The sequence below is a fragment of the Primulina tabacum genome, chromosome 16, assembly GCF_025594145.1.
Source record: "Primulina tabacum isolate GXHZ01 chromosome 16, ASM2559414v2, whole genome shotgun sequence".
Taxonomy (NCBI): Eukaryota; Viridiplantae; Streptophyta; class Magnoliopsida; order Lamiales; family Gesneriaceae; genus Primulina; species Primulina tabacum.
The window spans coordinates 31,880,122-31,904,181 of record NC_134565.1 but is presented as its reverse complement, the minus strand read 5'-3'; the positions used below and the strand labels follow the sequence as shown (position 1 = coordinate 31,904,181).

The 24,060-nt window shown below is 34.2% G+C and overlaps 4 protein-coding genes and 1 long non-coding RNA gene across 13 annotated transcripts; 3 read left to right on the top strand and 2 right to left on the bottom strand.

Moving 5' to 3' along the window:
• Positions 1–21: 21 nt before the first annotated feature.
• LOC142528958 (uncharacterized) lies at positions 22–5,676 on the bottom strand. The gene is given in 16 exon segments (XM_075634263.1): positions 22–347; positions 749–906; positions 1,002–1,071; positions 1,288–1,362; positions 1,480–1,803; positions 1,910–2,067; positions 2,351–2,516; positions 2,616–2,757; positions 3,003–3,110; positions 3,620–3,876; positions 3,955–4,080; positions 4,215–4,431; positions 4,529–4,653; positions 4,956–5,177; positions 5,179–5,196; positions 5,368–5,676. Coding segments are annotated over 16 exon segments (2,589 nt in total). The 5' UTR covers positions 5,641–5,676; the 3' UTR covers positions 22–197.
• Positions 5,677–7,230: 1,554 nt separating this feature from the next.
• On the top strand, positions 7,231–8,374 carry LOC142529888 (uncharacterized). Its single transcript, XR_012815980.1, has 3 exons — positions 7,231–7,437; positions 7,634–7,757; positions 7,965–8,374. It is a non-coding gene; the product is annotated as an uncharacterized LOC142529888 (long non-coding RNA).
• A 498-nt stretch (positions 8,375–8,872) lies between these two features.
• On the top strand, positions 8,873–13,258 carry LOC142529984 (uncharacterized). 5 transcript variants are annotated; one of them, XM_075635723.1, is made up of 6 exons: positions 8,873–8,983; positions 9,135–9,270; positions 10,477–10,629; positions 10,718–10,893; positions 11,079–11,189; positions 13,171–13,258. In XM_075635723.1, the coding sequence occupies exons 2-5, from the start codon at positions 9,139–9,141 to the stop codon at positions 11,179–11,181; spliced, it is 564 nt and encodes a 187-aa protein (XP_075491838.1). In that variant the 5' UTR covers positions 8,873–8,983; positions 9,135–9,138; the 3' UTR covers positions 11,182–11,189; positions 13,171–13,258. The 5 variants fall into 5 exon arrangements, with proteins under 5 accessions (XP_075491838.1, XP_075491837.1, XP_075491834.1 ...); XM_075635722.1 differs by lacking the exon at positions 13,171–13,258 and adding an exon at positions 11,883–12,606; XM_075635719.1 differs by lacking the exon at positions 13,171–13,258 and adding an exon at positions 11,854–12,605.
• On the top strand, positions 13,053–15,667 carry LOC142529982 (GCN5-related N-acetyltransferase 6, chloroplastic). 5 transcript variants are annotated; one of them, XR_012816004.1, is made up of 9 exons: positions 13,053–13,266; positions 13,407–13,602; positions 13,700–13,752; positions 14,219–14,255; positions 14,339–14,404; positions 14,486–14,612; positions 14,712–14,827; positions 15,296–15,372; positions 15,509–15,667. XR_012816004.1 is itself a non-coding variant. In XM_075635715.1 (9 exons), exons 1-9 carry the CDS (start codon positions 13,172–13,174, stop codon positions 15,575–15,577), a joined length of 852 nt encoding a protein of 283 aa, XP_075491830.1. In that variant the 5' UTR covers positions 13,053–13,171; the 3' UTR covers positions 15,578–15,667. The 5 variants fall into 5 exon arrangements, 3 of the variants coding, with proteins under 3 accessions (XP_075491830.1, XP_075491829.1, XP_075491831.1); XR_012816003.1 differs by having other exon boundaries at positions 14,712–14,857; XM_075635715.1 differs by having other exon boundaries at positions 14,486–14,590; positions 14,674–14,827.
• Positions 15,668–19,799: 4,132 nt separating this feature from the next.
• LOC142529983 (MOB kinase activator-like 1A) lies at positions 19,800–21,919 on the bottom strand. The gene is made up of 7 exons (XM_075635718.1): positions 21,770–21,919; positions 21,386–21,434; positions 21,055–21,163; positions 20,705–20,798; positions 20,496–20,629; positions 20,190–20,353; positions 19,800–20,090 (listed from the first exon to the last, which is right to left on the bottom strand). The coding sequence occupies exons 1-7, from the start codon at positions 21,793–21,795 to the stop codon at positions 20,019–20,021; spliced, it is 648 nt and encodes a 215-aa protein (XP_075491833.1). The 5' UTR covers positions 21,796–21,919; the 3' UTR covers positions 19,800–20,018.
• Positions 21,920–24,060: the final 2,141 nt, after the last annotated feature.

Below are 24,060 nucleotides of genomic sequence, written 5' to 3'. Positions count from 1 at the left end.
AACAAATTATAGAAATTTCACCAAGTAATCAAAATTCTCTTATAGATAGACGCAAAAATCAAGTACAGTTGGGCAATTGGTACACAAACAAGTGGGTTTTAATAGTGTCCCTGATGAAGATACATAAAAAAATTAGAGAAAGAAACCAAAGCAAACATGCAGGCAAACAAAACCTACCAAACTACAATCTTCATAAGTTACAAGGGGGATACATGAGTCGTCTCGTTTAAAAAGAGACAACCAAACACAAAATTGTAAAACTCACTTCCTTTAATCACTTTTTTTCCCCCAAAAATGGCCTCAGTATCGTACTTGCATGCACGTGTACAATCAGGGCAATAAGTTACCTGGATAAAAGACAATATGCGAATAAGCATAAAGCAAGTGAAGCAACACCTATTTATTAGCCGCTGCGCCTAGTTTTCCAACACAGTTGAAATCTAAATTTCCACAACCATATCACACAAAAACTGGCACGAGACTGAAATAAAAGTAAAGGAATTCCAAATATCACTAGTGCACTTGGTTTAAAGGTCTAGAGTACTGCAAATAGCACCATCTTCTGCCTAAAATTTAAATCACGGACGCCTAAATTCCAACATTTATTCACTTTCAGATGATACACACGATGTCCAGCATGATAAACAGTTCAACGATCTCTATTCTTCCTACCCACTTTTATTTACATTTTGCACAATATATATGGTGCAATCTTGCTGAAAGAAGTAGCAATAAAAGTTTCTCAAACCTCCAGTAGTTTTGGTTGATAATGACAATTGAGCATGACATCAATACCATACATGGCCCTAGATGTCGGGTTATGCATTTCTGGATGCACAAGGGCAGCAGACTCAAAAACTGATCTGATCATTGATTTGATTCTCTGATGGATATCCATCCATAGGACTGCAACAATTAAGAATAGATGGAGCAACCATGCAACTGTCAAAACCGAGAGTTTCCAGGCAAACAAAATAGGTGGAAATAGGAAAAGCCAGTACCTTGATGTTCTTGTTCAAATTCCTTGACAAATTCTGGTGTATTCATGTGGTTCAATCTTCCCCTATAGTTCTAAAGAAGAAATAAGCTTAAAATCATGAATCATATGCTTCACAAAAACCTGGTGCTTCTATGTGAAATCAAGTTCACATTGACCGGTGTTCTACTTAATGGATTATAGCAAATAATCTTCGTCGACTAGGAGTCACATCATAATCCACCATGGCAATCAGGTTCAAAGGTACTATTGAGAAAACTAAAAGGTAATTATCGGTCAAAGGTACTTACCATAACTGTGAAATGCGTCTCATATTCAAAAAAACTGTGCTTGTCCAAAGAGTAAGCGTTGTTTGCCAATCTAACCTGCAGATAATGATGAAAATATTACTTCAATAGAGACATTTGTAAGCAAAAAACTTGTAAGAGTAATTTGAAGCAGAGTTTGCAGCCACCTTACATAAAAGAGAAAATTGCGCTTACCCAAAAAACATCAGCGAGGAATATCTCCAATGGGTTAATGCTGCGCACCAAAACGATATAGCGAATATCAAACTTCCTCCCTTTAAACAGGGCAGGGTGTTCGATATACTTCTGACATATCTTTGGACCAGTTTCCATTAGACGAATAATAGCCGATAAGTTTTGTGTAACTGTTGTATCAATAGTTCTTGCCATGTTCCAAGGTTTTAATATCCACAAATTGTCAATGCCATCCTTTTGTCGTCTGTAATAGTCTCCTATAAGTTGAATAAGATGGGTTTCAAGATTATAAGTAGGCTGGAGCCACTGGGGAGCACCGTGAGCCTGTAGCACGAGGCAGTGAATCAGAAACACAAGGTATTGATAAAAAATATGTTTTGCATTTGAAATCTTAAACATTGAATAAATCATAAGTTCAAAACTGAAGGACCTTCTGAATTGTTTCTGCCAAATGATGTTTCATCACAATGCAAGCCTCAAATGGAAATTGATTTATGAATTGCTTATCATTCAGACCAACTGCCGCCTTCATCTCTTCATCTACTTGGACACTTGTCCATATTATATCAGCATTCTTTGGTTCAGCCGCTGCATAAGGATCAGATAGAAACTGAATAAGTTGTGAAAAGTAAGAGAGCCAACGATTCTCCAAACCTTCTTTACAGCCTATCTGGCAGCATGTGTCAAGTGATTGAACTGAACCTCTGGTAACACAGATAATTCACGATATGTTATTTAGCCTTTCTCATCAAGTCACACTTATTCAAAGAGTAAGTGTGACTTGATGAACTTCTAGGGCAAGGAGGCATAATACAGAACTAATAGAATGTGATGAACTTTTGATAGCTGTTAGTATCATCACATCACTTACTGATAACAAATTCATGACGGGTCAAAAGTTCCTCAACTTGAGGTATATCAGTGTAAACATGCAAAGCACTTCCATCACTGTGACACAGACTATTGGTTGCAGATGCCTTCAGTGGCAGTGGCATGAAATTTGTGGATTGCAATTTCTTGCTGTATTTTTCATACTCCTAAAGAACCAACAAGAAAAATATTGAATGAGCCCCAGTATTAAGTCATGGATTGGCTAGAAAAGGGGGGAAAAAAGAAGAGGTGGAATCAAGATATACTCTGATAAAATAGTTTTGAGGGGTATGGAACCACGCAGTAAGTCTAGAAGAGCGTTGTTTCTCTTCCCCAATCCCAAACAGGAAATCTCGAGTGCATTCATCTCCTTCTTCAATGTTTTTGGTGGGCCAGAGGATGGAGTAACTGAAAATATTTGCTTAAGTCTTATAATCTTTTCTAAATACAGTTAAACGAGGCTAAGAACCATAAAATCTTCAGCATAAAATATTTTTCTTCTTTAGTACATCCATTTCAAAATAATAAAGAAAAAACCCGATATTGGATATTGATGAAGTTCAATAGAATAATGTGCAAACTCTAAAAATTAGCTTCGGAAACACTTTGGAGAAAAGATGGGAGCAGCAATTTGGATGGTCAAAGGAAGGAACCTAACAGCTGACTCCAGTCTACCGTTCGGCATGTATAGGAAAGGCGAAACTCTAAAATTGGATTCATCGCTGTGTCGCAGTGCTGAACCTAGTTCATCCATCACGTACCTGTGAACAATGCCAAACAAGAGTCCCAATAAAACAGGAAATCGAGATAAGCAAATCACACGGTTGTCGCCGAAATCATATTATTTAGTGCAAAATGCCAAAAAAAAAATCTAACTTATCCAATTTATTTTATCCCAATCTGTAGCAAAAATAAAAGAGATCCTATATTAGGGGAATGATTGAGTATATATGAGTTGGGGTTGGGGGAGGGGGGACGGGTAGGTAGGGGATCATTCAGCATGGTATTTTGTTGGAGTCTCTTGCTTAGATAGGGCCAGTACTCAGTAGAAATCATTCTCTCTTGTTAAGGATTCTCCCTTGGGTCCATAATCCTCACTGTTGAAGATAGGGTTATTGCAGTGTCTTCCTTTATATTTCAAGTAATATAAATACTCAGAGGGGATTTCTTTCCTTCTCTGTTTGAGCGGATCCGCTGTGAAAATAGTTTATTTAGTGTGAATATTTGTGCACGGAACACACACTCATAGAGTCAGGCAAAAACATTATACCAAACAGAAGTTTCGTCTATCTTTTCTTCATCTGCAAGCCTATATGTCATTGCGTAGAACCACAGTGCGTTAATAATACGATCAGTGAGAGATTCTCCAGCACCCCACTGTGGAAGACGGGTTTCTAACATTGAATCCACAATGTACTTTTCTGATTCCAAGATTTTGGGAACACTAAGCCTATTAAGTAACAAAATATTAGGCAGAGCTTCAATGATATCAAGAGCATTATCTCCAAGAGGTCCAGGAATATCCACCTGTTAAATTGCATGTGTCAAAAAAATTTCATTTCATAAGACTGAAAATACATGTAGTTTTCAGATTTAAAAAGTCACCTCGAGTGAAGTTAAGTTAGTGAATCCTTTAATATATTCTAACAGTTCGTGAATCGAACTTCCAGCAAATGAATTTCCACGAAGGTTCAAATGAGAAAGATTAGGCATTTCAAGATGGGAAAAGGCCTGAAGAGAAAAAAGGCAGCAGCAGAAAATGACTATGGAGATGGATGAGGATATAGTAAATCAATCAAATTCGTAGATAAATAAGCAGTTGGAAAAGTGAAGAATTATGCTAGAGAACTAAAATTGTGACTGACCTTAGTATTTAAATGGTGAATACACCTATTTGAGAGATCAAAAGATGTGACATTCTGCAATATACGATCACTCTGACAAGAAAATCCAGGATTGTCTTTATCATATGATCCTCCACAGAATCCTAAGGCCCACTCACCATAGTTGAGAGTGAAACGGGAATTGTAGATTTCCAGATCAGGGCAATTTTGTAGAATAGTGGCTTCCACGTAATTATCACTGGAAAAGAGAGATACTGTTAACCAAAGGTAAAATCTAACATTTCCTAGTCTTCAAGCTGTCTTGGTGTCAACTTTTAAGGAACTTTAAAACTCACCTAGTTTTCAGATTCGGATTATGGTTCAGCCATAGTGCTCTAAGATGTTTAAATTGAGAGATCACCTTTACGGAAATTTCCAAGTCCTTGAGCTTGTTGTTACAGAGGCTTAATGCAATCAAATGCTGGCGCAATGTACAGGGAAAACATAAAAATCAAAAGACATGTTTCTGGCAGTGTGAGCATGGTTTACATACGAGCCAAACTAGGTTACCCCTACTAGTTGTATCATCACATATGTAAAATAACTGGAGCAACAGAAATCAGATAATGGAGCAATTGAGATAGTCTCAAGTTTTAGAGGAAAAAACTGGTATGTTACAACAGACGCTCAGGCTGCAAACTACGTGATTACACTTCAGGAAAATAATCGAATAAATATCACATTAACCAACACTGCTCATCCACGTACAAAGTAGTGACTTACAGGAAATTTACTGGGTAGATCGAGGGAAACTAGTGTGGAATCGTCCATTTCAAGATCCTCGAGCTCCAACCACATCACAGAATTAATTCCTTCTTCTTTGACTTTGCAAAATTCTCTCTCAACAATTTCCATAGCACTTGGCTTAACATCAGTTGTATCAGTTGCTTCCTCCGAGTTTAAATCAGTATCCACACACATTAGTGCAGCCATCCTCTCTGCCAAAGCCCGGAAACTCCTGCAACTGCAATGAAAAAATCAGCACGTTGATGCGTGCTAGAAGTTTTAAGATCAACGAAATAGTCCATACGTTCATTGAGAAACGACTCTTCCCAGTTTGCTGGTAAAGACTGTACATTTCTTTAATTTCCCCACCGAATAATACAAAATCTAATTCAAACAGCATTTTTCAAACCTGTTTGTAAGCATCAGAATGACGAAAAGTCCAAGCATGGTCCACCAGAAATACATCCGATTCTTTTCCCAATGACTCCTCCGTAAGTATAAGCCTCCTTTGCCTTCCGTCATCCACCGGCTCCACCTGGAAATAACAACCGCCGTCGAAAGTCACAGCCGCGAGCTTCTGAAAGAGCTTCCTGTGAAGTGACTGTGGCAGACCTGATGCCGTCAGAAGGACGCCGTGAACCTTAACGAAGTCTTCATAAGTTCCAATCCCGGCGGAGGACATTTTGCAGGTGAGTGAGTGGTCAAGGTTTTGGGGGTAGTGGGTTTTATAAGGTTTCAAGCAAGTCTCTAAACAAACCGGGTTCACGAGTTTTTCCCCTGATCAATTGTGGCTAAAATCTCGGTTCAGTCTCAATTGTTTGGGTTAATTTTTGATTTAGTCTTGAACGAATTTAATGAGTCGATTTAGTCCCAAACGTTTCAAAAGTTTTCTCAATCCAATCTCTCCGTTAATTTTGGTCAAACTAAACGGAAGAGAAAGATTTGCAAATCAATTTATAAAATAAAAAATCTCCAAAAATCCCTTAACCTCTCTACGCTCTAAAAATCATCAAAAATCTCCAATTGCTCCTCGATATCTCTCTGTCATCATCTCGAGGTATGTACGCAATTGCTCCTGATAACAATTTTTTTTATTTGCGCCTGAAATCGATATATCATGAATTCATTGATAGAGATATTAGCATGAAATTGGCTAAAAAATTTCTCTCAACTCTGTTCGGTTTGCCTGGTGATGGACAGTTTTAGTTTATTTTAATTGTTCAAATATTTGATTTTCACACTTAAGCTAACTGCTTGAAATTTATTAGCAGCCGAAAGTATCATCGATGAAATCAAACGCCTTTTAGATGATGATGCATCCAAAGTTCAAGATATAGAGTAGCAAGATGAAGATGTTAATTCGAGTTTAGCTTCTTTTATGGTTTTCTAACACAAAGTAAAACATTTTCTCTCCCTCTCTAACACAACTTTGCTATCCTTCTCTAACACATGCATCCTTTTATCTAATTTCTCACAATTTTTTTTGGTAGTAAAACAAAACAACACTTCGGTATATTTCTATTTCATAAATGGTGAACTTCATTTTTTAAAATTTTTTCGTGAAACTATATTATGTTGTTTGCTCGTGTGAAATCATTAATTGTTCTTATATTTTTGTTGTGATATAGGGTAAAACATACGTATTTTTCATTTAATAAATTGATTTACAAAAGTTTATCTTCCGTTTAGTTAACTACAAATTAACGGAAAAATTGGATTGGAAAACTATTGAAACGTTTGGCACTAAATCAGCTCATTAAATTCGTTTAGGACTAAATCGGGAACTGTGAGAGCCCAATACCTAAAATAGGCCTTGCTCATTTCCAGATTTAGTTTAAATAAACCCAACCCATTTTCCACTAAATCTATCCCGTAACCATCTCCAAGCTTTTCCCTTGAACCCATCAGCTCTTTCAAGCATCGAGCTCATCACCTTGCGCCGCGTCCCAGCGGCCAGATTTTTTGTGTGCAGTAGCTTAACAATCTTCTTCCTCCATACTATTAGACTTTTTCCTGCCATGAATCGGAAGTTATCGAGCTCGATCGGCTTGTTTTCCAGCATCAGTGCGTGTAAGCTTTGATTCCGATTTAGGTAAGATTTTGGCTTCGATTCTTGGTTGTTTTTGGAGGATTAGTTTGAATAAGTGAAGTATTAAGCTTTTCCCCTATTTTTCCAGCTTGTTTTCTGATCGTGAACAGTGTTTCCGGCGACATTTCCGGCGAGCTACTTCTGTGAGATCACTATTGTGCATTTAAATCTCGATTCTTGAGGTATTAAGCTTGAAATTTCAGATTATATAAGGGTTATATAAGCTGCCCGGAAATTCGAATTTTAATCGCTCCGATTTAAATTGTTTTAGTCAGTTGGAATGCATTATATTGAAGTGTACAACGAATTTATATTGTAGGTTATATCGTTGGACGAGTTTCATCAGGAAGTCCTCAAGAAATTACCGTGGTATTGTAAGTTGTAGTTGAGGTACACTCAAACCTATATCATTATGACTCTTATATTGGTGTGTAAGAATATTCGGTGAATGTTGTTTGCTATTATATGCCTTGAATGTTTATTATGTTGCATTCAATTATTAATTGTATTGGCATAACATATTGAGCCATGACTCCTTTGACGACGATTTATGTTGATTCTGTTGATATATATTGAGTCATCAGAGGGACGATTGGGTTAAGATTAGCCACATTCCCTGATGACAGCTAGGGACGAACGACTTAGCTACTCGCATTCCCGATGCTACGTGCATGGACGAGCGACGATTTGATGCTGCATTCCTGGCACAGGTGGCCACTGTTACTGTTGATGATGCTATTCGTTTGGACTCCATTTGGTATCCGTTATTCCATTGTACCATTCATGCATCACATGTCATTACATTTACTTGGTATTATTATATGTCTTTTATATACGTCGTAATTATACTGATTTATCGTACTGGGGTCCGACCCCTGTTTTTTTTTATGTTGTCGTTGTTTTTGATGCCATAGCAGGTCATTTCAGGGGATTTGATGCGTCTGGTGGAGCGTCAGCAAGTGGTACCTAGTAGTCAGTTGGTTTGTGTCAGAGTTCCCAGATATCTATATATTATATTGGTTTGATACATTTGTCAGGGAGATGCCCTGTGTAGCTGTATGGTGATGTTTTTATGTTGTTTAGGATTTTATTTGTGCATGTTGTGTCTAGTCCTGGCCAGTGCGGCTGTAAGATATTTGTTTGGTTGATTGTGAACTTGATGTTATTTTCGAGCGTATATTGATGTTGTTGTGTTTTGAAATTTTTGGGATGTCCTACTTACGGGCAGGTCATGCCGAAATTTCTGTATGCTCAAATGAACGTTTTAAACTCGTTTTCGCTGTTTACACCAATTAATCATTGTTGTTTGGTAATTAAATATTAATTAAGAGCATGTGCCCTCACAGGAACTACCCCAAACAATTGGGACTGAACCAAGATTTTAGCTAATCAATTGTTAATTCGAACCTTTTTCGGTCAAATTAGATTTAAATAATTTTATTTGATAATTTTTTTAAGTAATTATATATAATTAGAAATATATTTCTAACTTTTTGAATATTTGTTTTGGAGTAAAAATTTGAATATTGATGTTTTCAATTTTTTTGAATCAAAATCGAACTTAGCATTCATTTAAACTAAAAATCTTTAACTTTTTCAAATTTTGATCATGTTCGAGCTGCTAAATTATATCAAATCCGGTAAACAAAAATTTCTTTATACAAACATTTACATTTTGAAAGAAATTATGCATTTAAATAGTTTATTAATATCGAGTTTTTCAAATTTGGATCAATCGAGTTTTCATATTTATTTCAAGTTGTTCATATTTAGATAGATATTTCACAATTGGATAAATATTTTCATATTTGAGTCGAGTTTTATACATTTGCTACCGTGTTTGAGGTCTAAGTATAGCCAAAGTATCTTCCCATGCGGCACTCTCACATTACATACCCAAAAACAGCGACAAATTTTTCTCCTACAACCGATAAAGGTATCAATTCACTTGACGACCTTATGTTCAAACAAAAAGGAAAAGAAAAAAATTAAATATTACGGGTCATGTTGATTTCTTTGAGTTTCCATAATCGTTTTTTAATGGGCTTTGCCGTTGATTTTATCATGTAGATATTGTTTATGCGTAGGTAGATGGAGGGGAGTACCAATGGTGAAGAACCCAAATCGTGGGAAGACATATACAGCATCAATTTGATGCCATCGGAGATCTTCTTGAAGTTCCGAAGAGAAATGCAGGGGATTCGTGTTGGAGTTAACTTAGAGGTATTTTTCGTAGAGTTCTTCATATTGCTGTGGCGAGGTAAATTTCTTGAGTTCTTCGTATTGCTGTTATTATGGATAGAGCTCGCTTATAGATATGATTTTGAGATATTGGATTTTTATGGATTAATCTTTTGGGTGGTTGATTTCCTTTGATGAATATTGAAGTCACAAGTGGGTTATTAGATGGAAGAGTTTATCTTTCTAGTATTTTGTGATGTTTGGAACAAAGGTGTACCTGATTCTGTGAGGTGGGTGATTTCTTTCTTCATTTGGAAAACAATATTCATGTAATTTTCACAAAGTATATTTCAGTCTGGGAAAAATATATTCAAGAAAGTCTGCAGAGTGTTGGCTGCAATGACTTTCAAGCAATCCGAAAGATGCTTGAATACTTGATAGAAAAGGAGAGAGTAGAAAAGAAACTCATGATATGGGCACAGGCATTCTGCCATTTGCACGGTTGGACTCTTATCTTTTATAAGGCTATGTTGAAACTAGGCAACACTTGGACTTGGGACATGAAATGAGCCTGAGACCGAGACACCATGTGTGCTATGATAGCTTTTTATTTACTGGTTGCAGGGTAAAATTGTGACTATATCATATACGTTTTCAGGAAGGTAGTATAATTTATCTAAATTTTAATTCTTTAAGCAATGATAAGATAAAATTCAAAGAATAATGTTTTATACTGAAAATAGAGAATTGTCATATCATTTAAACAGTATTTCTTCTCCGTACCTTTTAATTCACTACAAGTCGAAAAAAAAATCTAACAGCTCTACAGTTGTTTTTTATATACAGCTTTTGTTCGGATTCCTTAGAATATGAATCTTGTTTCTCATTCCGCATTTGTCGGTGCATCAGGCACATGAATCTCGTGAGCTCGTTGACAATGAAAACTGAAGCTCGATTCTAGAAACATTTCTTATGATGTCCACTGATAGTTTTCTAGGAAATTTTGTGCAGCATAATTTTATTTTGTCAAATTTAGTAGACTATCAGGCCTACATTAGACAACTGAGAAGGTAGATTGTTCTTTATCAACTGGACTGCATAGTGAACTTTGCTGCTGTCTTTTTTTTTGTTTTTTTTAATCTCGTAATCTTATGTCTGCCTCAAGGATCAAAATGTGGATTCTCTATTTATGGGTTTGTTTTATTCTGATGCGTTCAGTAGAAGTGCTGGTTCTTTGGTTTGTTGTAGTTGTGTAACGCTCCTCTGAACGACTACCATGCAAAGCTGGTTTTGAAACCGTTGGCCCCTGAACGGATGTGGAAGGTAATATTGGAACCTTTGCAACAGGATGTGCAGCTTGTTTCTAAGAAGATACCTGTAACAAAATATCTGAATCTTCAGGTTTGATGATCTGGAATTTTTCCCTTTTCCCGTACCTTTGCTTTATTATTATGCACAAATATAACTGTAATATTTTGAACTTGTGCAGGTAGGTGTAGGCCATAGCTTTTTGCATCACGCAATTGGCTGGAAATGGAAGCTCTCTACGTGTTTTGGGGGAGATGGTATGTCAAGGATTAGAAATAAAACATCCTTTGGTTTGTGTCCAGGAGTGGATTTACGATTTGGTTGGAGGGCTGACTATGTTCTCCCAGAATTTACTGGGTGAGTTGGCTCATATTAATTGGTTACTGGTTGGAAATAATGTTATTTGTTCTATTAATGCAATAAACGGCTTCATTATATAGTATTATCTAGTGATTTTGATCTGTAGCAATTTATGTTTACTGATGAAGTTTTTTTACATGTCATGCCTGAAAGAGCTCTATACTGAACTTTGTCATTCACAGGGGTGTGGGGACCGATGAACCTTTGTTCAACATGAACTCTGGTCGCTTAGAAGCATCTCTTGACAGAATTGAGGCCATTTTCACGCATGGTGGGGGAACATGACAGACTTGGTATGTTTCCACGTAGTTTTTTGTCAAAAATGTTTGAAGACACCAAAGAAACTGTAAGCAACTTATAGACAACCATGAACTAGTCATCTCTCTTGTTTAGTATTTATTTTGAAGAAAAGAAAATGGGAAACGCCGTTGGAAGTGTCTGGTATGTTGTAAGGTCAGAATCTGTTTAGCATGGTACACATCAGGTTGTAGATCTGCTTGTTTAGATACAGGTATCTGATCCAGTATTGCTTGGCCAATGACACTTTTGGAATCGTGTCGTGTAGAGGCAATTACTTGATCAAGTATACCAGGGATTTTGAATATTTACATTTTTATCCAATTACAATACGTTCAGTATTCCAATCTGCTTCACTTAATCGCCATATACTTGAAGTCTTGTCTGTCCCGCATGTACGTTGGTAGAAACCACTTTTACAAGGACTTCTGAACTTATAACCTTCTAGTTTAATTACAATGTTGGAAATCAATTTTCACGAGTTAGTACTCATGGTAGTTGGCCCGATAATAATTACACATACTACGAAGCCATTCCATGCATAGCACTACGGCCACAATTCTCTCTAGTCCGTCTTCTAATTCCTTAGTGTATGCATGAATGTATGCTCTCGCATGAGCCAAATGAGGATGAGTCTTATCTTTTTTCTTCTGGTTATAGCTGTAAGAAAAATTTCTTACATATGACAGTGAAGTATCCGAAAAGTACAAGCTCAAGCAGAGAATGCAAGCAGTATAATTGCTATGATTCCATATCTGTTTCGCCAATGATGTTGATCCGGTTAAAGCCGTTGTTCCTACCTCCTCTGATACATACTCTACTGCAAGGCAAGGCATTCGTGTAATTCAGCTGAGGCGGCTTAAATGTAACCATATTGCATATTAATCATTGCTCGTGTCTTAAATTCAATCAACACCAGCACTAAACTTCAGCATGATCATCATTCGAGTTTGTTAAAATTATCTGAGTTTTTGTAAATTATTTTCCCAACTTTTGCTACATTTATTTGGATTAAAAACCCGTATTCTACGAACTTAACTACTATGAAATATGTAAAAAAATAAATAAATAAATAAAGTAAAAGGAGGAAACCAAGCTCGCTGGTTCATGAAAATAGCCGTAACCTCAAACGGCCAAGCTTTCTTGCCTACATAAGTTCAAAATCTCTCCTTTCCATATCATCGTCGGATTTAAATTAAATTTATCAAATAAATGGCTTCACCAAAGTCGAGAAACTCGTGCTCCTTCCTAAATCTTCTCCTCTCTTTTTTCGATTTTCATTCTTTCTGCGGCTTCTTTAGCCCCAATAATTTTGCTCAAATTGCCACCAACTTCACTTGGTTGCGAGTTTATCCTTGTTTCTTGCATCTTGCTTTTATCCTCCTCCATCGGTTTCTTCTCGCAACTCACTCATTTTTGCTACGTAACCCATGTTTCTCTCCTCCTCGCCTCATCCCTTAAGTCAAATACTCGGGATCCTATATACGAAGGAAAAATCGAGCCTTGCCACGTTTAAATCTCCGAGAGGCTAAGCTTTTCTGATGGTTATGTTTGTGATGCAATTTGGAGTCATGATACTAACTTGTGCAATCAATAGATGTTCAGTTAGCGAGTATGAAGGTTTAGAGGCCGAGAGAGACGCAATGGAGACGAAGCGAAGCGAAGCTTGGCGACAAATATTTGTCTTTGGTGTAGACTCGGGGTTAATTGAAACCACCTTTGGATGCACCCACAGAATTTTCCGCGAATCGGACCTAAATGTGAATAACCCACGGTTCCCAAATAATTGTGGCCTTGAGCTCGTACTTCATCAACGAGAGCCAATACTCCGTGAAAGAAAATATCTTTCTGAGAGGACCACACCATTTAATTTTTGTGGTCTGAAAAGATATGGTATTAGCCCATGCTACATAAATAATAATAATTTCTTTGAAAATGGATTTGAGTCACATTGCTATAATCTATATTTGAATCCAGCATGTCTGCAGCCGTTGCTCTGCAAAGCCCAGATTTTTCAAGAAATTCGAGCCATGGGATACGAGTTCATCATACGATTTCATCGTCTTGGGCAATGTGAGTTGGTTCAATCCATTTCTGCTTGTGTGTAGTAGTTCTCACAAGCTGCTTTATCTATAGATTCATTGGACGTCATCTTTTGGGTTATAGATAGAAACTCTTGTTGAATGAGTAAGCAGATGCGTTTAAACATACAGGGTGAGCTCAAAGTCTACCCCGGCAACCAAGGAAAAAGAATTATCAGGAGACCTTCGTAAACTATCCACTCCTGAAACTGATAAATTCAGTCCTTTAAACATCAAACTCGACAGATTGCAGCGAGCAGATCAAGGAGACGGACTCGAGTATGGGCAGTTCGTGGCACGCGAAGCTCAAATTGATGAAGAATATTGGGTAAATATTTACTTTTCTATAAAAAAGCTAAATATGGTGGTCTAATATTCTATGCATAAGCTAACGTGCAATGACAGCTGTGAAATATTGTTTTTAGGCAGCAGCATGGCTAAGGGCTGATGCTCATTGGGAGAACCAAGAAAATGACCGGTTTGCACTAAAAATTGAATTCAACCTCCTTTTGTAACTTAATTTGGATTAGGAATGCACTCGAACTCGAACTAGATCAAGTAGAGATTTCTAAATGTGAGCCGGATTCAAGTAGCTCGAGCTTGATGCAAGAGCTCAACTCAGAGTTATTTCGAGTAACTGAAGCTCGAGCTCGACCATCTCGGTTCTCAAAAGGTTGAACACGAGTTTTTGAATCACTTGCACCTCGGTTTGCTGTGGTTTGAGAGCTAGGCCTACATAAGTTGCAAAGATCCCAAATACGAAAACTCTTATTATCAATGTTTCCTTTTGTTTTTAAAGACAGTGGCAAACCTTGTTCATTGATTACAAATCAGGATAAAATCATATCCAATATTTACCTCAAGCGTGATAACTTTAAATCAATGTGATGGAAGATTCGAACCGGATCACTGCAGCTGAATCTCAACTTTGGATTGTTATGCAGATATGCTGAAAGTTACAAAAAACAATTTGCAGAACAGGTAGATATCACTCTACATCTGTGTCACAATCCTTGGAGTTGGCTTCTTGCTGTCAAAATCTTACCACCTTCTGCGTTGTCCAGGAGTTCAATTCGTTGAAAACCAGATGCAAAGCACAACTTGAAGAGAAATGCAATTGCATCGTGATGGTTTGCTCATATCTGCTCCTGTCCTAATAGTGTATGAGGTTTGCAATTGGCACAGTACTTGAATTTTGATCACTTTGTCAGGCGAACAAGGAGGATCGAACCGTGAAGCATAATGTACTGAAAAGTGTTGTTGGAACCGTGGATTTGAGCTATGGATATTTGTCGCACGGGCAGTCCTTTCCAGGGGTACTGCTGTACTCGAACACTGGTCAAACATGAAAATCAATCTTTTAGCGCCCCCCTGAAAATTGATTGCATTTTCTGAACAGGAACGTATTAAAGCTCCTCTTTTTGGCTTTGTCGACAGAAAACCATCCAGTAAATATGGTTATATCTCAAACTTATGTGTTGCAAAGTCAGCACGTCGTAAGGGTATTGCAAGAAACATGCTGCAATTTGCCATTTCCCTTGCAAAAGAGCATGGTAAGCACAAGGAACCTGAATCGCTTTATGGTAAAGTACACTTGAAGTAAAAATGAAAAGAGGGAGAGTCTGTGTTGCTCCACATTTGCCTACCTTACATAATTGCACTTTTAATAACCTTGTAAACGTGTCATCACTCATTCCAAGAGAAATGGATACCTGCGAAGGCCCACTTGACATTCATCAGATACAAGGCACTTCTCATTCCACCCATTATACTGCATCAGCCCTATAAGTACTGCCATATTAGTGGCACACTAACTCAATAGTAATCTTTTTCGAGGTCACCTCTTTTGCCGCATCATTTCTCCAGAAAACATCATCAATGTCATGAACTAAACAGTAGAGACTGAATACTGTGCATATTGTCAAGTTTATCTACCACTCCGCAGATTCTTGTGAACGAATAAATAATAATACTGTTATTTTCGGAATACTTTTATAATGACTTAGATCATTGTGTTGTAGGTGTAAAGCAGGTGTTTGTGCATGTTCATGGAAATAATAAACCAGCTCAGGTTCTTTATCAAAAGATGGAATTTGAGGTATTTTCAATTTTGAATGCTCTGTTCAAGCTTTTAGTTGCTTAACAATAACAGTTGACATAAAATATCAATTGCCTGAATCTTATTAAGATTATGGATTAAATGCTGAATCTGCCTTTTCATTTGTCGTAATCAGGTAGTTGATGCAGCAACCTTTCAACTTTCTTCTCATCAAACCTACTTGCTTTGCTTTGAAAACTCTTAACTACTAATTAATGACATACAATTGTAATGTCTAATCAATATTGAAGTCTGGGACCTTAATTATTATTTGAAATTTAAAAATTTACAGACATTTACGTACACTAGGTAAAGACACGTGCGACGCACGTGAAAATACATTTATATTATCAATAATTGTTGTTAAAGAAATGATATCAGAAGAGATTAATTTAGAAAAAATTATATATTAATGATTTCATGCTATATTAGTCGATAGAAAATGAGTAATGCTACATGTGCAACCAAATTTGTACAATAATTCTTACAATTCAAAAAAATCAATACAGAAATTTCATTTATCAAAATCTCTTGATAAATTAAATATAAAATCTCATTAGATAATAACAAAATTTCACGATATAATTGTTGTAAATATCGCAGTACGATATATTGGTTGTACCTTTAGCATCATCCGTAGGAAATTCAATGTAATATAATTTGTAGGACCGAATGCTTACCGATTTACCAAAAGCTATAGCTAGTGGTAATGGTGCAACTCAAATCTTTTAAACCGCACAACAGCTCAAGCACCACGGTTCGATCGCTCTACCAAGCAGGGACAATTATTGCACCCAACAATCTCCCTCCCAATAATTGCACTCATTGCAATCAATGGGAATCGAACCCGTGACCTTGGCTCTGATACCAATTGTAGGATCGAGTGCTTACCGATTTACCAAAAGCTATAGCTAGTGGTAATGGTGCAACTCAAATCTTTTAAACCGCACAGCAGCTCAAGCACCACGGTTCGATCGCTCTACCAAGCAGGGACAATTATTGCACCCAACATAATTTGTACTACATGTATTATAAAATGAGTGCAAAAATATTTGTTTAAAAATTTTATGTGTTATAAATCTAAGGATATTCTTGAATAGAAGGATTTCAAATCCATGGATTTCAATACATTCAAATGTATTTTTGTTATTTAGAGAAGTAACATCATAAACTTCAAATCCACTCATTTCATGTTTATATAATAGTATTTCATGTTAGTTATGATATTTTTCAAGTCCACCCAATAATAATGTTATTTGAAATTTATTCTACTTTATATAAATAATAATATGTAAATAAGTCATGTGTAGATTTAAGATTTTATATATTGTTTCATTGTTAACAATAAAATTATAATTCTAATCAATAAATTTGAAATCAATTTATCCAAGCGCATCTAAATAAATTAATAATTGTTGAAAAACATATTAGTAATAAATATTATAATTTTGTATAAATTAGACATTGGAGAAAATATAATATAAAATTGATATCACAATAGTTATTAAAATTAAATTTGAGAGAAGAAAAAAGTATAATACATAACGTTGACCACTTATTTTACCACGTGTTATTGATTTATGAAAAATAAAAATATAATATAGATAATATATTCTAAACCTTAAATTAAATTATTGCGTCAAATGTTTTCTTCTTTTATATTTTCAATTTATATTGCTTTCACGATTTTTTTTTGTCATCAGTTTTTTCTTCTCTGTGAAAAACAATATTCTCGCCATCTTCATTAGCAAATCTTTTGTGAAGAAATGTATATTATTCTCTATTTGATGCATCTACAAATCTACCCACAAATTAAGTGTTTTGTAGAAAAAAAGTTTGTTTCATCAAGCAAATAAAACCCAAGAATTTTGTTATTTTAGTATTCTACAAAATATTTATTTTTTGTAAAAAATATTTTAACTTAATCTACAAGCAAATAAAATCAATGAATTTTGGTTATTCTATCTTCTAGACAATGACAAAATATGATTTAATTAATATTTTATTATATTTATCAAAAAGTGTTCAACTCTTAATGATATATCATATTTATGCAATATGTTATTTAAATACAAAAAATCAAAATTACGATAACATATTTTTTTTATATTTCATACTATATTATTAGAAGTATTAAATTTGTATATATTAATTTTTTTCTGAGAAACTTCTTGCATATATAACTCATTCAAAAGATTATAGATTTACAAAATAAAACAAATCATATTCAATTTAATATTTTTTGAAAAATATATGTTCACTTCATCTACAAGCAAATAAAAACAAATAAATTTGACATTTCTTATTATCAATCATAACTCATAAGGAGAAATATTGAGCAATAATGAATAATTTTTGTAAAAATTTATTCATAATAATTTTAAAAATTTACCTTCAAAGATATGTCATTTCAGATTACATAAATCTATAATTGATTTACTTATATTCATCCTTTATAAAAATACATCTTCGTCAATTGCAAAATCATCAAATAAGTAATTGTTATAGTTTCTGATCTTTATAAAGACGAAAAATAGTTAAAATTAGTAAAACTGTATGTGTTCAATCATATATTGTTAAATTTTAATAATAAACTAAGGCTTTGAAAAATATTAGTTGGATTTTTTTATAAAGAAAGATAGATAGAATAAATAATCACGAAATATTTATAAGGTCATCTTTCTTCTATATCCAATAATGCTTTGTATCATTTTTGTAAAATGTAATTAACCGTCGAACCTTCTTCGTAACACCAACCCACATGATTTAATTATTTGGATTCATTATTTTAATTCGTCGTTTTAAATTAATTATTCTCAATTAATGCAAAATAGATGATATTTAATATCATGTCCATACACAAATTATGTTTTTTATGGAAAAAATTCACTATATTTATAACCAAATAAAACAAAAGAAATTTGGTATTTCAATATTGTACAAACTAATTTTTTTGGGAAAAAATTATTTTCGCTTCATCTATAAACAAATAAAACCCATGATTTTTTGTATTTCAATATTCTCAAATTAATATTTTGCGGAAAAAAATATGTTCAATTCATATACAAGAAAATAAAAACCAAAGAATTTTGGAGTTTCAATCTTCTTGGCAACTTGATCCTTGGCCCTTGCCTAGCATACGTAGATTGATAATCTTGACATCATCATAATAATTGATTTTACAAAAACTTCCTCACCAAATTAAAGATAAACTTCTTGCATATATAAAATCATTCAAAAGATTATAAATCTATAAAATAAAATAAATCACATTCAAACAAATATTTTTGTGAAAAACATTTGTTCACTTCATCTACAAGTAAATAAAAACCAAATAACTTTGACTTTGTCTATGGAGAAGTAGTGAGTATTGCTAATGAATAATTTTTATAAAAATTTATTTATCGTAATTTTAAAAATTTACATTCAAAGATATATTTTTTAATATTATAAAAACTATAACTGATTTGTTAATATATATCTCTTATAAAAATAATCAAAGCAAGAATCTCCCATAAAATAATTGTTATAGTTTCTAGCCTTTAAAAAGAGGAAAATATAGTTAAAATTAATACAAATATATCATTCAATCTTATATCGTTAAATTTTCATAATAAACCAATGCTTTGAACAATATTAGTTGACTTTCTTTTTGATAAAGAAATATAGATAAAATAAATATCAATGAAATATTTATTAGGATTATCTATATTTATATATGATAATTCTTGTATCATTTTGTAAATGTAATTAAATATCGAACCTTCTTCATGACACCAACCTTGTTAAAACAAAAACAAAATTAGTTTAATTATTTGGCTTCATTAGTTTAATTCTTCATTTTAAAATAATTAATCTTAATGAACGTAAAATAAAATATATTTAACATTATATCGTTATACAAATTAAGTTTTTGTGGAAAAAATATTTTCACTTTATTTACAAGAAAATAAAATAAAAGAATTTTGTTATTTTAATCTTCTACAAATTAACTTTTTTGTGAAAAAATCTACAAATTAAGTTTTTTGTGAAAAAATACTTTTTCACTTCATCTATAAGCAAATAAAACCAATATATTTTGGTATTTCAATCTTTTCAAATTAATATTTTTTGTGAAAAAAGTTTGTTCAATTCATCTACAAGAAAATAAAAATCAAAGAATTTTAAAGTTTCAGCTTTTTTGTCAACTTGATCATTATCTAACATAAATATAGTTTGACAATTTTATCCTTATCATAATAACTGATTTGACAAAAACATCATCACTAAATTTTTCCTGTATGTACAAACTAAGGACAAAGTTGACAATACACAATAGAAAAACTTTGACCTTGATTCACAATTTTATAATATGTATAGATAGATATATTAAATATTTGACCATGTTGATAACGCTAAAATATCGGTCATGACCATATTAACATAATATATGTTATCGATATTCTTGCAGTATGTCATAGAATCTTTGAATGCAATACTTCAAGATCAAGAAATATTTGCCTAGTACATATTTGTGTCCATTTAACAGTTATAACAAGAAATTATCCAACAGCTCTATTGGTACGACGACTTCAGCAATGGAGGTGGAAAAGGTAAGAGCTGTCAATCTGAATGAATGAATGAATGAATAAAAGACCGAGAATGTTCTAACACTGCAAGATAGACTCAACGATCTCTTGCAGTGGCGCGAGCTCTCCCCTGTCGATTAGTTTGAATTCCTGCATGAAATGCAAGAAAAATGATTGTTTTTCAATCCCAAACAAACAATGAGAAATAGAATATATATAGCGGGATCCGAATCATTCTCCTGTGCTTACCCACGTAAAGAGAACAAAGTGCTTGAAGCAAGTATTGAGATGTGCTTCTTCTTTGAGATTCACTATCATCTGGAAGTGGGAGTGATATATGTGTGCATACACACGGAACAACCTCTTTAGTATAGTTTTTACGACATCTAAGAAGTTTTGTGGAAAAGGTGTGCCTGCAGTAAAATTAGCCCGAAGAATGCACAAGGACGCGTTAGATGTGGAGCCAGAAATTATGGATACAGAGAAAAGGGGCAGTCTCCCTCTAATTCCCCGAGTCCCCACAGGTGTACAAACCATGCCAGCATTACTACTCACCTAATTTCTGAGGAAAAATGGACTCATCATCAAGCTGAGCTTCGATCCATCCCATTAAATACTCGACATATTTTGGAGCAGAAACCTCCATAGGTTTCTTCACGGTGATCCCATCTGCCCATCTGTACTCGTACCTGGTTAAAAAGAGAAAATCTCAACAAATATTCCAAATTGAATCCTAAAGCCTTAGTTGTGCTTGTGCATCATACTTTTGTCCGGCCGACATTGTTGGACACGTTAACGATGTGCAGAACTCTGTGAGAGTGCCATACAGGATATTTACTTGATTAAAAAAGTCCACAGCTGCAAAATACAACAAAGACATTCATCAAATCAATTATGAAAACTTAAATCACACATCCCTATCAATGTTTACGAAGTAAAATCATATAAGAGATTAGGCGGATATTTCTTGAAATTTTAGCATTGATACAACACCATTCTCCCCTTTATTTCGATAGTATTACTATATATGATTAAACCTATAAACAAAAGCCATTGGCAAATCAGATTTGAAACATCTCCAATACAAACTAAATCAAAACAAACAAAATCTTACTATTTACTGCCAACCACTCGTTAAGATCCTCGCCGAGTGGAAGTCTCACAGCCTCCCTCAAATTGCCGCTGCCCAAAGTGGCATCAATGTGCTTCTTAAGTTGCAAGCCCTGAATCAATCCGAAACTCGGTTACGGTTTATACACATAATCCAAACCCCTTAAATAAATTCCCATCCAGAAATTAATACGCCGATGATTTAATATAATAATAATGTAAGTGATACCAGGGACTTCTCATCGAACTCAAAAGTATTTGCGAAATTTACGTGTATTTTCTAAAAAAAGTTTACATTTACATCGTAATCCAATAAAACAATGATGGTTACAGACCTTACTTCCAGAAGGAGAACTCTTCTTGGGACGAAATGTTTTCTGATTTCTGCAACCAATGAAATTATTTGTCACACAAAATAAGCTTTGCAACTATTTAGTGATTACTTTGCCCAAGTGAAATATGACAAATTGGGATAATTTATTGTTCATCGAACAGCAGATAGTGAATTAAAACCCCGATTTTTCAGACCAAAAATCGATGAACAGCTAGCAAAATCTTAACCCGAATCCACAAAGCATATATGCAAGAACTGGTAATCTCAGCAAACAAAATCCCACATAAGATCAAAAGAAAACTAAAATATTCAAGAAAAAAAGAACACATGCATGCTTGCTTGCGAAAACATAGTATTATATATACACTGAAATAGAGAAATCTACCTGCTTCCAATCCCAAAAAGACTCATGATTCTAGAGAAGTAATTGATTCGGAGATAATTGAGGTACTTAGTCCAATTGTTGAATTAAGGGTTTTTTTGCATGTTCGCTTATCTGGAATGTTTGTGTATATATAGAGATTGTGAGGGTGTGGGGGTGACAGTCTGGCAATGAAGAGGTGGACGAAGTCTACTTTTCTGTCTCTCTCTAAACGCCAATATATCAAAAATTATATATATATATGGTAGCCAATATATATAAAGTTGTGTTCTAGCTAGGTTTCAGAGGTATAAATAGGGATGGCAATGGGCCGGGACGGGGGCGGGTTTGCCATCTCCATCCCCGAATTCCATTCACTCCCCCATCCCTGCCCTCATCCCCGCTTTTTCGGGTTCGGGAAATCCCCAAACCCGAAACTTCAGCCATCCCCGTCCTCATCCCCTTTCAAAAATATTAATATGACAATACAACGACGGATTCGGAGATTTTCTCAATTCAAAATTTATTATTATATATTATTATTATAGATAATATTAATATCAATATTAATAATAATATTATTATTAATATTTTAAAAAATAATAATATTATTATATTATTAATACTCATAATACTATTATTTTATTATTAATATTATTTTCGGGGTGGGTTCGGGGATTTCGGGGATGGGAATAATAATCCCATACCCACCCCGAACTACATCGGGGATTTAAAAAAATCCCCGAACCCGAACCCAAACCCGAAAAAATCGGGGATCTCCATCCCCGTTTCGGGTTTTTCCCGCGGGGCCCCAAACCCGTGGGAAAAGTTGCCATCCCTAGGTATAAATGGATTGTTATAGGACTGTTGTAGCATGTGTGACTTCACCGAACTTCTATTTATCTCAGCACGTGACAACTATATCGTACTGAGCAAACTTTATACACTAGGCTCCTTCGAGAAAGTATTGATAAAAGAAATCGAACATTGATGATTGGTCAAATGTTCACCTCATTGTTATTATATCTGGTTCCAAAGATTGTAATATGAAATTGATTGATAAATTTGTTGCACTTAGATATATCATAATTAACATTACATCTACAAAATTAACAAAAACATGGATTTTAAATTTATCTAACATAAATTCATAAATTAAATTCATCAATCCAAGTATACCTTATTATGTGTTAGCTTTAAAATTTTTTTTAGAAATACTTTTTATGTACGTATTTCCATGTTAAAACAATTAAAATGCAATTGTATTATCTACGCTTATGTCAAATAAAAATTTTCAATATGCTTATTGCAGCAGAAGATATGATGTTTTTTTGGCGGTAAGATTGAGTTTGAATTGTTAGTCGAAATAGCAAAAAAAAATATCAAAAGAAATTTCTTTTTATTTTCAACAAAATACCATTTGTCAACAATGTGGAGTTCTTGCATTTATCAAGTTCACGAGTTTAAAGAAATATTTATTATAATTGAGTATCGAACTTGAGATTTTCGTACCGATAATCATAAACTCCTTTTTTTTTAGATTTGGAAACCATGAAAGTTGAGGTTCTTTGAACGAATGAATTGTCTACATACAGAAATTGACATGATTAATGTAATATGATAGTGGAGGAATTTTCATGCTATATTTGGTGGGCCATTGGATTAGCTGTTGTTGGAGAGTTGTCCAATCATGCCAATTGACCAAAGAATCGGATGCCCACATAAATTAAGCAATGAGTAGATCTCTTGTGAGATGATCTCACGAATCTTTATCTGTGAGACCCGTCAACCCCGCTGATATTAACAATAAAAAGTAATACTTTTTCATGGATGGTCCAAATAAGATATTCATATCACAAAATACAACATGTGAGACCGTCTCACACAAATTTTTAACTTGCAATCTGCATATTAGTTTGGGCCACAGGCAGGTTGACAACTAGATCCATCGAACTCTCGATATCCTCTATTTTGTAGAGATTTGGATTGCATGGTGGTTGTTTGGACAAATCATTATCCCTATGCTTGACGTTTTGAGCCCAATAGAATGGTTCCTTCCAAGTTTTTTTTTTTTTTTACAAAAAGAAAAAAGAAAAAAAGAAGAAGAGAGAACTAATTTGCTTAAATAATATTCCTCATTTTCTTTTAAAAAATAAAATATTCCTCATACATATACCGATAATCATAATAGTTAAATAAATTATAGCAAAATATTACAAATAGCTTCGTTAGAATTACCAAAAACCCTCGAAAAATACATTTATATCCCAAAAAAGGCAAGTAAATTTTTTATTGTATAATTGAAACCCATTATC

What these genes read in the sequence shown, in the direction of transcription:
- LOC142529983 (XM_075635718.1), bottom strand. Translation starts at nt 21,795, where the DNA reads ATGAGTCTTTTTGGGATTGGAAGCAG. An exon ending in CGAGTGGTTGGCAGTAAATA is followed by an intron (nt 20,799 to 21,054) that starts GTAAGATTTTGT and finishes TGTATTTTGCAG; the next exon opens with CTGTGGACTTTTTTAATCAA. An exon ending in ACTTTGTTCTCTTTACGTGG is followed by an intron (nt 20,091 to 20,189) that starts GTAAGCACAGGA and finishes CATTTCATGCAG; the next exon opens with GAATTCAAACTAATCGACAG.
- LOC142529984 (XM_075635723.1), top strand. Translation starts at nt 9,139, where the DNA reads ATGGAGGGGAGTACCAATGGTGAAGAACCCAAATCGTGGGAAGACATA. An exon ending in CAAAATATCTGAATCTTCAG is followed by an intron (nt 10,630 to 10,717) that starts GTTTGATGATCT and finishes GAACTTGTGCAG; the next exon opens with GTAGGTGTAGGCCATAGCTT. An exon ending in GTTCTCCCAGAATTTACTGG is followed by an intron (nt 10,894 to 11,078) that starts GTGAGTTGGCTC and finishes TGTCATTCACAG; the next exon opens with GGGTGTGGGGACCGATGAAC.
- LOC142529982 (XM_075635714.1), top strand. Translation starts at nt 13,172, where the DNA reads ATGTCTGCAGCCGTTGCTCTGCAAAGCCCAGATTTTTCAAGAAATTCG. An exon ending in AAATTGATGAAGAATATTGG is followed by an intron (nt 13,603 to 13,699) that starts GTAAATATTTAC and finishes TATTGTTTTTAG; the next exon opens with GCAGCAGCATGGCTAAGGGC. An exon ending in GGAACCTGAATCGCTTTATG is followed by an intron (nt 14,858 to 15,295) that starts GTAAAGTACACT and finishes ATTGTGTTGTAG; the next exon opens with GTGTAAAGCAGGTGTTTGTG.